The sequence below is a fragment of the Morchella importuna genome (assembly GCF_003444635.1).
Source record: "Morchella importuna strain M04M26 chromosome Unknown Morimp01GS019, whole genome shotgun sequence".
In the NCBI taxonomy this organism is placed as follows: domain Eukaryota; kingdom Fungi; phylum Ascomycota; class Pezizomycetes; order Pezizales; family Morchellaceae; genus Morchella; species Morchella importuna.
This window is the reverse complement of record NW_025763416.1, coordinates 29,065-44,213: the sequence shown is the minus strand read 5'-3', so window position 1 is coordinate 44,213 and position 15,149 is coordinate 29,065. Positions and strand designations below refer to the sequence as shown.

The 15,149-nt window shown below is 48.8% G+C and overlaps 5 protein-coding genes across 5 annotated transcripts; 1 reads left to right on the top strand and 4 right to left on the bottom strand.

The window, feature by feature from the left end:
- Positions 1-8,874: 8,874 nt before the first annotated feature.
- On the bottom strand, positions 8,875-9,186 carry LAJ45_06407 (uncharacterized protein; the record flags this gene model as incomplete). The annotated part of the gene is made up of 1 exon (XM_046115971.1): positions 8,875-9,186. The coding sequence occupies one exon, from the start codon at positions 9,184-9,186 to the stop codon at positions 8,875-8,877; it is 312 nt and encodes a 103-aa protein (XP_045970632.1).
- A 520-nt stretch (positions 9,187-9,706) lies between these two features.
- LAJ45_06406 (uncharacterized protein) lies at positions 9,707-9,993 on the top strand (the record flags this gene model as incomplete). The annotated part of the gene is made up of 2 exons (XM_046115970.1): positions 9,707-9,781; positions 9,847-9,993. The coding sequence occupies 2 exons, from the start codon at positions 9,707-9,709 to the stop codon at positions 9,991-9,993; spliced, it is 222 nt and encodes a 73-aa protein (XP_045970631.1).
- A 939-nt stretch (positions 9,994-10,932) lies between these two features.
- Positions 10,933-11,706, bottom strand: LAJ45_06405 (uncharacterized protein; the record flags this gene model as incomplete). Its single annotated transcript, XM_046115969.1, has 1 exon — positions 10,933-11,706. One exon carries the CDS (start codon positions 11,704-11,706, stop codon positions 10,933-10,935), a length of 774 nt encoding a protein of 257 aa, XP_045970630.1.
- Positions 11,707-11,763: 57 nt separating this feature from the next.
- On the bottom strand, positions 11,764-12,366 carry LAJ45_06404 (uncharacterized protein; the record flags this gene model as incomplete). The annotated part of the gene is made up of 1 exon (XM_046115968.1): positions 11,764-12,366. One exon carries the CDS (start codon positions 12,364-12,366, stop codon positions 11,764-11,766), a length of 603 nt encoding a protein of 200 aa, XP_045970629.1.
- Positions 12,367-13,817: 1,451 nt separating this feature from the next.
- LAJ45_06403 (uncharacterized protein) lies at positions 13,818-14,967 on the bottom strand (the record flags this gene model as incomplete). The annotated part of the gene is made up of 2 exons (XM_046115967.1): positions 13,818-14,665; positions 14,958-14,967. The coding sequence occupies 2 exons, from the start codon at positions 14,965-14,967 to the stop codon at positions 13,818-13,820; spliced, it is 858 nt and encodes a 285-aa protein (XP_045970628.1).
- Positions 14,968-15,149: the final 182 nt, after the last annotated feature.

Sequence of the window (15,149 nt, the reverse complement as noted above, 5' to 3'; positions counted from 1 at the left end):
TTCAGGGCTGCTTCGATTTCTTGTTTGTATTCAAAGACTTTCGAGGCGGGTGTGGCGAATTTGGTTTCTAGGACTATGTTGCTTTTTGAAGTTTTCCTGGCGGCGATGAATTGGCAGTCCGGGTTTTCGATTTTGGAGTTGATTCTTGTCCTGATGTCAGAGGGGGTGACTGGTGATTCCTTATTCGTTTCGATGACAATCTCTCTGTTGATTTTGGTGACTTCCGGTTTGAATAGGGGATCTGCTTTAGGCTTGGGTTTCCTCTTGTTCGTGACGGTGGTGTATTCGGGGTTGGCGTTTCCTGCTGCGATGGATGAATAGGATTTTGGTGCTGGTGGGGTTAGAATCACTTTGCCTTTTCCTTTTGATTGTTGGACATGGTTCGGGTTGTTGGCGTGGTTCATGTTGTTGGCGGGTGTGGTGATAGGAGCGATGGTGGCAGCGGCGATGGAGGCAGTTGCGGATGCTCTTCCTTCGTTGATTGCTTGGTTGCTAGGTCTGTTGACGGAGAGGTTGGTGAGCTGTTGTTGGAGGCGGTGGAGTTTTTCGGAAGTTTTGTCTTGGTTCTTTGTCATCTCAAACATTTGTTTGGCCAGGACGTCGACGGTGTGTTTAAGGGTTTCGTTTTGGGTGGATAGGACTTCAATGGTAGCTTTCAAATCCTTGTTGATTCGTCGGTTGATTGGTTGAGGGGTTCAAGTGCTACAGTGAGGGCATTTCTAATTACCCATGAGACGTAGTTTAGGTCCATTCTGGCGTGGGTTTCTTGGGGAACGATGCTGGGGTGGATATAATCGTACTTTGGTGCGTATTGCTCGTTGTATTGGGTGTGTTCAGCGAATATGGAGAAAGGTTCGTTACCGAGCTGGGTTTGTTCGATGGTGGTGGACTGAGTTTGTTGGGTTGATTGGGTGTCGGGGAAGCGAGGGGGTGCCGGTGTTCCTGGTGGGGGGGCTCCCGCGAACCAGGAGCTCAAAGAGGCTTGTTGGGACATCACTGATGTTCCAGTTCGGGTTGGGTTGGGAAAGACTTCTGATAGAGTTTTCTTTCTTCCTGCGAGGTTTGGTGGGTTTGGTGGGGTTGGTGAGGCCAGGTTGTTGATTTCGCAACGGTCGCGAGGCGTAAGCCAGGGCTGAGGGGTAAAAAGGTTCACAGCTCAGGGACTAGAGCGTGAATAACTTCGCGTACAAACAGATGTGCGATGAGATACCAATAGATTACGGAGTCTATTGACATACAGGATCGTGTTCGAGTAAAAGTTTTATCGAGAATGCAGGCTAAAAGTTATTGTTGTTCGAAAGTTTTGGTTTTGCGAGGGGTAGATACAGGAGGTTCCGTGAAGAGAATAGGAAAGGAAGGAAAACATGAAAAGGCACGAGACAACACCCACTTATATATCCAACTCCTAGTCCGTTGATGACTAATACTCCGGGTAATGGAAACCGAAAGAACATAACAGAAACCCCATTACAAATCATAGTTCAACCGCGCAATACCTCCTCTTCACAATCCAATCTATCGTCTTAGCCGAAATACGATTACAGATTACGCCCCCCTCTAAGGCCTACCTCCTGGTAGGCTTAGGTTTCCGTGGATAGCGTTCATGGAACCATCGAACAATATCAGGTGAATGCTCAAGGTCCGATAGCGGTTGCCAAGATGCATCATCATATCCAATATATCGTACCAGGTACTCAAAGCCACCCCTTCGTTTTCTAGAGTCCACAATATCCTCGACTTCCCATTCTTTTTCTCCCTCGATCTTAACTGGAGTTGGTGGTGACTGTTGTTGTACAGGTAATGGGTTACCCGCTTCAGGTGACAACAATGCAACGTGGAATACTGGATGGATCTTCATGGAGCGGGGAAGTTCTAGCTCATAAGCATAGGGGTTGACGATTCGTTTGATGCTATAGGGACCAATCCGTTTCCAATCAAACTTCTTGGAGGGTCGCTTTGTTATAACCTGGCGGGTCGACAAGAAAACTTTATCTCCTATATGGTAACGAGGGGCAGGAGAACGATTTAGGTTAGCCGACTCCTCTTGTATCCTTTGCGCCCGAAATATTTCGCTCTTCAGGAACTCCACCATGTCCTTCATTTCTTTGGCAATGCTGTTGGCCTGATCTTCCGCTGTCGTTTTACCATGTTCCAAGGGACCAAAAGTCATCCTAGAATTTCTTCCCGAGTTGGCATAGAAAGGAGGGACTTTTGTTGTTTCCGAAATATGGTTATTTGTTGCGAACTCGGCCATTGCCAGCAGCCGGGCCCAATCATCTTGCTGGTAGGAGACATAACTTCGGAGATATTGTTCCATTATGGCATTGATCCTTTCAGTTTGTCCATCAGTCTGGGGGTGAAATGCGGTGGAGAATCGTGGCGATATTTCCAGGCGTTTACAAAGTGACTTCCAAAATTCCGCAACAAATTGTGTTCCTCTATCGGACACAACCATATCCGGCAGTCCATGTAGCTTCCAAACGTTATCGATATAAAGCCTTGCTACTTCCTTCGAGTCCACCTCTTTAGTTATTGGTATTAGTTGTCGCATTTTGGTTAGTCTATCAACAACAACTAGGATCGCATTATAACCATCATTCGCAGGGAGGTCGGTAACAAAATCCATCGAGATATCTGTCCATGGTCCATCGGGTATTGGCATTGGGCGAAGTACTCCATAGGGCGCATTGCGTGGTGCCTTGCTACGGGCACACACATTACAATTCCTGACATATCGATCGACGTACTTTCGCATTTGAGGCCAATAATACTCCCGACTTAAGAGTTCCAATGTCTTTGCTCTTCCGGATGGCCTACTGATGGTTTATCTTGATGTTCTTTTAGGAGTCTCAGCCGGAGGTCACTGTCATTTGGTACGTAGAGTGCACCTCGATAAAGTAGCCGACCGTTGTTGTCCTCCGTACATTTGGCAAGTGAAATTTTATTTGAATGTCGAACGTCGCTCCGGAGCATAACAAGAATCTCGTTTGGGAAAGTATCAACTTGGTAAGCTTTTGAAAACAACTCCTCCACAGTAGACATTCCTTCAGCGGATTCATTTGATAAAGAACCCGCGAACAAACTTAGCTTTGTATCCAAATTTTTTCGCTTCAGAACCACTTGACTCTGATGCATCAACCTTTCATCCCCCTCTTTAGGTAGGTCACCTGACCTTCTAGTTAATGCATCGGGTTTTGCTCCTTGTTTTCCTGGTCGAAATTGTATAATAAAATCAAAACGTGAAAGAAATTCAGACCAACAGGCTTGTCGACGATTTAATAATTTTGTCGTCATGAAATATTCCAGATTTCGATGATTGCTGAAAACCTCAATGGGGAATTGTGCTCCTTCTAGATGATGTCGCCATTCTTCAAAGCATCGAACAATCGCTAGAAGTTGTTTATCATAGATTTCATAGTTACATTCCGTAGGGGAATGTTTCTTGTAAAAGAAAACGACTGGATGTAAAACTCCTTCATCATCACGTTGTGAAAGGATTCCTGCTGAAACATAATCAGATTCATCGGTTTCCACTACAATCTTTCGGTCCGGGTCGAAATGAACTAGTATAGGTGCTGTTGTGAACATCTTTTTTAAGGTTTGAAATGCTTCCTCCCTTTCATCCGTCCATTCGAATTTAACGTTTTTCTTTGTTAGGGCTGTAAGTGGGGCAACAATTTTTGAATATCCTAAAATGAACCGTCGATAAAAGTTTGCAAATCCCAAAAATATCTGAACATCATGGAGATTCGTCGGTGTGGACCATTCTAAAACATCAATAACTTTCTTCGGATCCATTCGATTACCATTCGGAGTGAGGATCAGACCCAGGTATTTTGTTTCTTGAACCATGAATTCGCATTTTTCGGGTTTGAGATGAACATCATTTTCATCAAGTACTTTTAGGACTTCTCGAATATGATCCTTATGTTCTATAAGAGACTCAGAATAAATAAGGATGTCATCCAAATAAGCTGTTATAAATTGATCAAGATAAGGACGTAGGATATCATTGATCCAATGTTCGAACGTAGCAGGAGCATTCGCTAATCCAAAGGGCATCACCGTATATTCAAAATGTCCGTATCGAGTCCGGAATGCCGTTTTCCATTCATCTCCTTCCGCTATTCTGATTTGATTATACCCCTAACGTAAATCTAACTTGGTGTAATATTTTGCTCTTGACAATTTGGCCAAAGTTTCCTTCAATAACGGTAATGGATAACGATTTTTAATCGTAATTGCATTGAGGCCCCGATAGTCGACACATAAAAGAAGAGTTCTATCAGCTTTCTTGACGAATAGTATAGGTGCTCCCGCTGGTGATTCACTATGGCGGATAATTCCCTTGGGTAGATTTTCCTGAAGATAATCCCAGAGTGCTTTCAACTCAATTTGGGATAGAGCGTATATTGGTCCCCATGGTGGTTGTGTGCCTTCCTCTAGTACTATTTTCATATCATGGAACGGTCGATGTGGTGGAAATATTGAAGCATCATATTCCTCAAACATATGGATATAGCGATGGAACTCCCTTGGTATTAACTGTTCAATATCGATAGTCGGTTTTTCAACTGGTGAAACGGTAACGGTATGAGTTTCCGGTAAGGGAGTCGATATGCCATGCACTGTAATTGCGGTTCCACTGAGCGAACAATATTGACAGCAGCTTTGAGAGTCGAAAATAAGCAAATTTTGCTTTGGTCGAATTGTAACATCATGACGTCGCATCCAAGGTATCCCCATCACGATCGGATAATGTCCCAACTTGGTCACAAAACATGATGCAGTCTCTCGATGGCCATGAATGTCTAGCGAGACATCAACAATATGGGTAATCTTTCCTGACTTGATAGGTCTGCCGTCTATAACGTCTACATGTCGGGGTGTTTTGAGTGAGGTCATGGTGAGATTGTTGTTGCGTGCAAAAGATTCATCGATGAAAGCATATCCTGATGCTCCGGTATCAATAAGGGCGTAGGAGGGTACGAAAGTATTTTTATTCTGTGAAATTGAACACGTTACTACAAATTGGTTCCCATCCATTTCCTCCTCTGATACAGAAAAACCAGAAATATGAATCCTAGAAAAATTCTTAAATGGTCCCTGGGCTAAGCCACTTAGTGCAGGGACAAATCTTTTGCCGACTCGTTATCGCTTCCATCATTTTCCTCTACCCTCAATGCCGCTCCTCTTATCACCGGTCTTCTTGGTTGATTTCCAGTTGCCCTTGCTTGGGGGCAATCTCTAACCATATGTCCGACTCCTCCGCAATAGAAACATCGGCCCTCAGCTAAGCGGGCATTTCTTTCAGTAGGGGTGGGGCGACGACGTCCCCCGGACAAGTCCATGGGTACATCACCTCCCGGGTGGAACGAGGGGTGGTTCTCAGGAGTAGGTGCATTGACAGCTGGGGCGGCAGCACGAGGAGTAGTGGCAGGATTCGCTGGTGGGGGGCGAGGGGTCGGAGCGGCAGTAGCACTCCAAGGCTTTTTGCTTCCTCGCTTAGCCTCCGCCGCTCATCGTCGATTATCTAACCGTTGCAAAAGTGTCGCGCAGGCGTCTACTGTCGCAGGAGTTTCATGGTGTATCATCGATTCATCGAGTTCCACATTAATACCCTCCATCAAAGCCTCAATCCGAGGAACTTCATCCATTCCTGATTCGGCAGCGTACCATTGAAATTCGGCGAAATAGTCAGCAAAGGTTCGATTTCGCTGACGGATGTTCCTGAGATTCCTTCTAGCTGTGCGCATTCGATCAGGGTCCCCGAACGCAGTATCTAAGATTTCATAAAACCGCAACATGGAAGGCAAAGCGATGCCTTCTTCTCCGACATATTGTAAGAACTGATTAGCGGCAACACCCTCCAATAGGCTGAATGCGTGGGATAACTTGGACTGTAGTGTGGGAAAGCGGTCGGCATTTCCCAATAGTTTAATCCTCATCTGTTGTTTGAATAGGTGTAATCTTTCTCGGTCGCGATCTCCCCTAAACACCTCAGGATCTGGGAGCTTTTCCAACCCCTGGGTAGTAGCCACAACGGGCGGTATTGGAGGCGCGGGTGGAGCATCATCACCACCAATCGGTTCTTCATCAGGGGCAACTACTTCAACAGCAACCCGCTGGGTTCGAGCAGCAGCATGGTCTCGTTCGAACATTTCCCTTGCGTTTCCAGCCTCCCTCTCCACCTCTTGTAAGTCCGTTGCATACTGAGCGAGACCATGTTGAGCCCTTTGGAGAAGTGTGTAAGCTTCTATCCCGACAGTGTTATCGACCTGTGGATGTTCTTGGAAGAAGGTTTGAAGGGTATCGCTTAGTTGTTGGTAATCGATAGGAACGTGTTCCGACATTGTAGGCTATAATGTTGTATTGGTTGGCGATAAAGGACGCAACTTGGTGTAACGGGGGTCTATGGTCGTAGGGACTATGATGCCAAGGAATACAACCGAGGCGAAGACGTAGCAATAGGTATTCGAGACTATGGGCTATGGAGTGGCTCTACTTAGTATGACTAACTGGTTGAACCCTATGATGAGGCGTAGAACAAAATAGTATTTGTGGAGTACATACAAGATAGATAGATATTTTTTATATTGCATAGAAGCACATGGCTTATCGCACGCCTACACTACCGCCAAAGACAAAAGAAAAGTACGTACAAAATACCGCGCGACATGGTGTAGATGAACAGAGACTAAGCGACGAACAAAGTAACATCACTACGGTAGAAATGAAATCCCAAAAGCTTCTCCGTCAAACAACATAAAGTCAATCGTCTATATACCCGTTCACCATAAACCAGGATCATTACCAATGCCTAATAGGAAGTACTGCACGAAGGCGAGGCGAGAGACCGCCGAAGCATCAGGTGCGAAAGCATAGGGAGGGGGTGTCGATGGGGTCCCTGAGAGTCTGCTCGTCAGGCAGCAGGGAGTTAAGGTAGGAATGGCACAGAGGCCAAGTGTAGATGGGGTGAGCGTGAGCCGCTACCTGTTGGTGGTCTTTACAGTGGTGACCTTCGAACTCGATTTCCGTAGTATATGGGGTGGTCGCAATCGTGGGTGCCGACCGTGTCTTGATGGGGTGGCCTCGGTTGTAGTATCGGGCCGATCGGGTTGGGTGAGCGGGGAAGCCGACTCGGTTAAAATGGGTTGCCTGGCTAGGGCCGTAAAGCGAAGTAAGGCCCAACGAAGGGACCTCGCGTAAGGTAAGGATCGAGTGTTTCGCAGCCGTAAGGTCGCTAACACCGTGAGCTATCGTAGGCTTTGGCAATGGGTCTGCGCTGACCTCCAGACTATTGACAGAGTGCCAATACGACGTAGGCAGGGGTAGCCTCGAAGGGCTGGTCGTTTGGGTGTCGCGATCGGGGGCGCCGACGGGTTTGAGGAGGGGTAAGAAGAAGGACGGCTCCTAGTAAAAGGCTTCAACTCGGTAGATAAGGGGACGTCTCGCTCAGGGCCTGAAGCAATTCGAGAATCAGGATGTCGAAACGGGAGGGGGTCCTGTCACCCGCGCGGTCGGGCGTGAGTAGATACAAGAGGTTCCGTGAAGAGAAGAGGAAAGGAACGAAAACATGAAAAGGCACGAGACAACACCCCCTTATATATCCAACTCTTAGTCCGTTGATGACTAATACCCCGCGTAATGGAAACCGAAAGAACATAACAGAAACCCCATTACAAATCATAGTTCAACCGCGCAATACCTCCTCTTCATAATCCAATCTATCGCCTTAGCCGAAATACGATATTGCCATTACATTTACTCTCTCCCTTTGATTTACAGTACATTGTATCCGTACTTCTACACAATTCACATGTTTGCTTGCATCAACCTCAAATACAACATTACTTTACTGTTGATGATATACCCGAAGATTTTTCCCAACAGGATATGCCAGCGCTTGCTCAACCCCCATCATTGGAAGAATATTTTTATATATTGAATAGGAATCAAGACTGAGAACTGTTCCCCGGATTTCCCCTGTAACGGTTTTGAATTACATTCCCCAAAAGATTTTGCATAATTTGATTCTGTTCCCGCCTCTGTTCATTGTCCCTCTGAATTGCCTCAACCAAATCATCCAACTTACTGCAGATACCCTCATGTCTCTCTTCTTCTCTTCTTTCTCTTTCCTCTAATGTGTCCTTTTCCCTTTTCTCCCTTTCTCGCAATTCCTCTTGAAATTTCTCAGTACCCGCATCCAAATCCTTCAAAATATTCTCCATTTCAACGGATTCAAAGTTCTTCGTCCTTTTTGTTGCAGGTTGGGTTTGACTGGGAGAGCCCGAGGTAGTATCGTTTACCTGAGCTGATTGTATATCTCTCTTTTTAACCAGTCCACCTAGAGATCCTACTCTTACTACATTTCCTTGTTCCTTTTTCAGTTGCAGTTTTGCTTTTGCCTTTTTACGAATCTCTCGGTCAACTGAAACAGAGTCGGCAAGTAGAATAAAATTATCCATAATGGAAATGAAATCCGTAACCTCCTCATTGGTACCTGTTGCTTGCCTTGCTTTTGTCTGTTTCTGCTAGAAACCCGTCAGATGAATCTGTAGATCATTGGTTATAGATAGTACTCACTCTATGATACTCAATCAATTTACTTATTCGGTCTTTACAAGAAGCCCAAAACCATTGCATATTCAATCATTCTAGATTCTTCGCTATCTCCTTCCATCTATCCTCCTTTCTGCCTTCCCTGTTTGTTATCGGGTCTCGAGCCAATACCCCTTTAGCTAAAAGTCGGTCCTCCCAAGGGAGCCATGATCCTCCTCTTTTTCTCACAATACTCTCTTGTGACTATGAAACCAGTGGCCGCTCCGCATTCCCTAAACCACCTTCGCTATTCAGAATATTGCTGAAATCCATTCATATATCATTCTGCGGTGTAGTGGAGACTTCCTGAACGTATCGGGAACTCCCTGGTTGTAGCGGTGCCTTTGTGAGCATAGCAGACACCTCCTGAGCATAGCGGTGCTTTTGTGAGCGTAGCGGACACCTCGTGAGCGTAGCGGTGCTTTTGTGGGCGTAGCGGGCACCTCCTGGGCGTAGCGGTGCCTTTGTGAGCGTAGTGGAAACCCCCTCGGTGTAGCGGGCACCTCCTGAGTGTAGCGGGCACCCCTTGGGCGTAGCAGGTGCTCTAGGAGGGTAACAGAGACTCTGGGTATCGTAGGCCCTCATAGCAGATAGTTGGCCGTGATGGCAGGCCCTGATACTAGGTAGCGGGGCCTGATACTAGCTAGGTAGTCGGGCCTGATGGTGATGATGGGGAACTGTAGCGGACAGTGATGAGGAACTGTAGCAGACAGTGATGAGAACTGTAGTGGACAGTAGAAGTTAGTAACATCCTTTACTTGACAGCGTACTGAAGGGGAAACCTGATAGTTCGTGATTGGAAGTGATCGGCGATTGATGACATCTAGCGCAAAGTGAAGCCCCACATCCGGATCTCCATCCTGACTTCTTGGCGACAGGGAGAATAGATGCATCCAGCGCAAAGTCTGTATTAGAGGGATTCTGCAACTTCCGTTAGCTATCAGTGACCCGGGTAGTGAAGTTCCCTGTAGTGCAACAAGCGGACAGTTGACAAATGAGTTTCTGCAACCTAGGGATTGCTATTGTGCCGAGACTGCCGAGACTTTGATTAATGGGTGCGCGATCAGGTTTTCTCTTTATCAATGAAGTCGCGCGCAACAACAAAATGTCTCAACAGAACACAGGTATCCGTGTTCCAGAAAGCGCCGAGACTGCCGGGGTTCAGGGAGATGCTCCAGTGGTAATTGTAAGTGTTTTTGAACAAGATGTGATACTGCGGATGGTGTTCAAGTTAACGATCTTCAGGATATGGGTAGTGTTAGGCAAAAGCGCGCATACCTGACAGATGTGGACAAAACCAATTTGATGAAGTTATGTGTCGAGTATCAAGCGGAGCACAAGGCAGGAAAGAAGACTGCGTTCTGGAGCATGATTAGCGAGATGCTGCTGTAGCTTGAAGGAGGAGGCTTGCCAGTGAGGTTACGTGATCCACAAGGAACAGTGAGAGGTCTGGTGGGTGCGAGGAGGGCAACCTTGAAGAAGCAGGAGAGGGAATCAGGGACCGTTCAGGAGGAGACTGAATTGACGCAAGCAATTGATCAGGTACCTTAACCTATTTCAGTTCAGAAAATAGTTTTAACAATGTGTTTGGTGGATTGAGAATGAAAATGATTTGGAGCGCAACCTTGAAGTGCAAAAGTTACCTTCCGTTATTGAAAGGGAAGCGCGTGAAACTGCAACTCAGCGTATGAATTTTGTAAGGGACCGTGTGCAAAGGCTTGGTAATGGGGTCAAAGAACACTAGGGGGCTCTTGGGAAGGAGAAAGTAGGCTCGCACGATGACGAGGGTGGAGTCAGCGGTGTGCCCGTGGGCAGGGACAATGGTCCGTACTAGGACGGAGGAGACAGCGGTCGGCGAGGGGACCGAGGGGAACAGCGGGGTAAGCGAGCAGAGGGCCACGAGGGCGACGACGAGGAACATAACGGTGGATGCGGAGAGCATGATGGGCAGCAGACGTAACGGGGACTGAGAGTAAAGAAGTGTATTGAAGCGAAGTAAATCCCCCAAAGTAATAACTCAAAGTAAAATACAAGATGTTGCGTAAGGAAAGAAGTAGACAGTGAGGGGGCAAACACCCCTATATATAAGAAAGAGAAACAAGCCGATTACTAATCCTTCGCAGAAACTTCCGGCGCTTTCCGATGACTCAGGCTTCCTCCGTGTCGCGGTAGTGGTTCGTAACAGTTTAGCCCCTCCTCTCGAAGAGCGAGCTCCTGCGAGCAGGTAGGCGAGGCAAACGTAAGTACATAGCAAGTCAGCAAATGGTTGTAGGCGAAACATCAGGGAACGTAACATAGAGCGGTTTCATTTGCGAAAGAAACCGTAACAAACTATACTTTCCTACGCAAGGTCCTCTTAAGGATTGCCGCGGGTTTGTCAGGATATAGGGAGCGGAAGCGTTGCAGTGCCCCTAATTCCGCATCGAGATTCCGAGCCGGTTCCCAGGTGGGTTGTTCGTAGCCGGTCCATTTGACTAGGTATTGTAGTTGCCGATGCCGTATTCGGGAGTCCAGTACTTCCTGTACTCCAAACTCTTCCTCCCCTTCAACGATTACCGGGGGCGGTGGTGGTTGTATGTGGCCTGGCAAAGGTTGGGTCCGAGCAGGTTCTAGCAATGAAACGTGGAATACTGGGTGGGACTTCATCGAGGCGGGGAGTTCCAAGCGGTAGGCATGTGATCCGATGCGTTCGAGTATTTTGAACTTCCCTAGCCGTTTGTGATCTAGTTTATCCGATGGCCTAGTGGTGCGTATGTGTTTTCTCGATAGCCATACCATATCTCCTACTTCGAGTCGGGGCTCTGGAAGTCGGGCGGTGTTTGCACTATCGGCGGCGGCGGCTTGTGCATACAGGATCTCTGATCGCAGGGCAGCCTGTAAGGTGGAGATTGAGTTCGTAAATTCCAGTACCTCCTTCGGTGTGACTTTGCGCGTTTCTTCAGCAGGGAGGACGTCTAGTTGGGGATTATACCCATAGTTGGCAAAGAACGGGCTGACTCCCAACGGTTCCGTAGAGGCATTGTTATGCGCGAATTCTGCCAGGGGAAGGAACTCTGCCCAGTTATCCTGTTGGTAGTTGACGTAGCCCCGTAAGTATTGCTCCATGATGGCGTTTACCCTTTCGGTCTGTCCGTCTGTTTGTGGGTGGAAGGCTGTGCTGAATCAGGGTTTGATGTCCAGTTGGCCGCAGAGTGACTTCCAAAACTGCGAGGTAAAGGTTGTGCCTCTATCTGATACTATGTCTTTCGGCAGCCCGTGTGCTTTCCAGACGTGTTGTAGGAATAGTCGGGCCAGTTCCGGGGCGTCGACGGTGTCTCTCGTGGGGATGTAGTGGGCCATTTTGGTTAGCCGGTCGACCACCACTAAGATGGCGTTAGATCCTTGGGACTCGGGTAGGCCTGTAACATGGTCCATGGATAACGAAAACCAAGGTTTGACTGGGGGAGCCAATGGTTTGAGGAGGCCATACGGGGCATGTCGGGCCGGCTTAATTCGGGAGCAGGTATCGCAGTGGTCCACATAACGGGCAACGGACTTCCGCATTTGGGGCCAGTAGAAGTTCCGGGATAGTAGTTCCAGCGTGCGTGCCCGTCCTGGGTGTCCTGCCGAAGGTGCGTCATGGTGGGTGCGGAGGATCTCCAACTTGATAGCGGCGTCGTTAGGGATGTATAGTAGGCCTTGATAGTACAGTAATCCTTCCTTAACTGTGCATTCACCTATGGGTAAGAAGCGGGAGTGTTTCTTCTCGGCCGCGATATCCTTCATGAGTTGTTTGGATAGAGGGTCCTTGGCCAGTGCGGCCTCTAGTTGCCTTTGGCGGGATGGTGCCACTTTGGAGGGTGTGGGGGTCTGTAGTGCGGCTGCCAGACGAAGGTTCTTTGGTTTTAGTACAACCTGGTGCTGCTGGGTCAATCTTTCATCCCCTTCCTTAGGGAGATCTCCAGATCGACGTGTGAGGGCATCAGGTTTCCCATTCTTCGTACCCGGGCGGTAGGTGACTACAAAGTTGAAGGAGGACAGCGTTAAGGACCAGCGGGCTTGACGACGGTTAAGGATCTTTGTGGACATGAAGTGCTCCAGGTTCTTATGATCGCAGTACACCGTGGTTTCTTGGTTGTTGGGTTCCAAGTACTTCCGCCATTCTTCAAACGCGCGTACGATCGCTAGCAGTTCTTTGTCATAAATGTCGTAGTTGCACTCGGCTGGCGTCATCTTGTGGGAGTAGAACGCCACAGGGTGTAGGATTCCCTGGTCGTCCTTCTGGGAGAGTACCGCTGCCGCGACAAAGTCAGAGGCGTCTGTTTCCACTATGCACGCTCGTTCGGGGTCATAGTGCCTTAGTACCGGGGCGGTGGTGAAAGCTTCCTTTAGTTGGGCGAAAGCGTGTTCCGCCGCGGTTGTCCATATGAACGGGGCGTCCTTCTTCAACAGATTCGTCATGGGGGATACTACGTTGGAGTAATCGCGGATGAATCTTCGGTAGAAGTTGGCGAACCCCAAAAAGACCTGTACGTCGTGGACCGAGGTGGGTATCTTACACTCCTGGATCGCCTTTGTTTTGTCGGTTGCCATGGTGACCCCTTCGCCGGATATGATGTACCCCAGGTACTCGGTACGATCTACATGGAACTCACACTTCTCTGGCTTGCAGTGGAGGCCCGCGGCTTGTAGTTTGTCCAGGACAATGCGGACATGCTGCTGGTGTTCTTCGGGCGTGTTGGAGTAGATCAGGATATCATCGAGGTACGCCGTGCAGAAGTCGTCCAAGTGGGTTCGGAGGGTATCGTTCATGAAGGCCTGGAAGGTAGCGGGGGCGTTGGTGAGTCCGAATGGCATGACCAGGTATTCGAACAGCCCGTACCGGGTTCGGAAGGCTGTTTTCCATTCTTCCCCTTCCTTGATTCGGATTTGGTTGTAGCCCTGGCGGAGATCCAACTTGGTGTATATCTTGGCGTCTTTTAATCGGTCCAAGGTGTCTTTGATCAACGGCAGTGGGTAGCGGTTCTTGATGGTGACTGCGTTGAGGGCGCGGTAATCCACACATAGCCTTGAGGATCCGTCCTTCTTTTTGATGAACAGGACTGGAGCTCCTGCAGTGGACGAAGATGAACGGATGTACCCTCGGGCTAGCTGGTCATCCAGGTATTCCCGCAAGGTTTTTAATTACTCCGAGGACATGCCGTACAGGGGGCCAAAGGGTGGTTGCTTGCCTTCCATCAACGGGATTTCGTGATCGATGTACCGGTGGGTTGGGAGCGCTTGGGCCTCGGATTCCTGGAACAGGTGGAGGTATTGGTGGTAAGCGGCAGGGACCAGTTCATCGGTTGATTGGGACGGCGATGAGTTTGGGCTTGGGGCTCGGGCTGCGAGGAGGAAAAGCTGGTTGTCCGGTTGTTGTGCTTCTCTGCGGAATCGGGCGGCGGACAAGGTAATCGTGCGGCGGGGGTGGCTGGCCTTGGGGGTATCGGCGGCGGGCGCGAGGGGATGGCGGTGCTTGCTCTCGGGGGTATTGGCGGGGGCGGCAGGGTGGCGGCGGAGGCGGTCAAGGGGGGACAGGTGAGGGAGGAGGTCCAGCGAGTTGCAGTGTGCTGTTGGCAGCGTTCGGCGTGGAAGGAGATGGATCGGTCGGCGAACCGTATTTCGGCAGCGTGGTGTTGTAGCCAGGGGAGTCCGAGGACCACTTTCACGTCGCCGAGCTTGGTGACAAACAAGGAGGCCCCTTCCACATGATCATCCATCTCGAGGCGGAGTTTGCAACAGTGGGTGATGGCTCCGGAGGCGATGGCTCGTCCATCGATCACTTGCAAATGTCTTGGGGTCGCGAGTTCTTCGAGGGGATATCCGCGGGCCTTTGCGAAGGAAGCGTCAATGAACCCATATCCGGTGGCTCCAGTGTCCACCAGCGCCTGGAGCGCGTCCTTGTTCCGAGATAGCCGTATTGGTACTTCAAAGGGTTCGCAGTCGCCGGGGTGGTGTAGTTGTCCGATCTTGAGTTTGGCTCCTACCCTTCTCGTCCGTAAGAGTCGTGTGGCCGTGTGGGCGCCGGGGGCGTTGGTGACGTGGGCTGTGCCCCCATGACGGGTGACTCTCAAGGGGCGTTGATAGCGAGTATTCCGCAGGGTACGATATGCAACAGTAGAAGCTGTCGAGTTAGTCAAGCGAGGTCAAGCGAGGTGCAGAGGTCTTCGTGGAGAAGAGAAGTAACAGCGTGTATATTGGTATTCAGCGTAGATATAGAAGTGATTCTACCTGGTAGGGTATGCCAGGTACGAACAAGTGTATAGCAGATTGATACAGAAGATAGATAGATAGATTTTTATCTTGCTTTGAAGTACAGGACTTATCGCACGCCGGACCCTCCGCCATAAACATAGGAAAAACAAAGAAAACCGAAGAAAGCAAAGGAAAAGAAAAAACGGAAAGCAATGAAGATCACGAGAAGGTACAGAAAAGGAAAGAGAAATCAAAGAAACCTATCGTCATTCCTCCGGGTCCTCCTCGTCCATTTCGTACCAGTCGAGTAGGTTGGTTTTTGATGCGAATTGTAG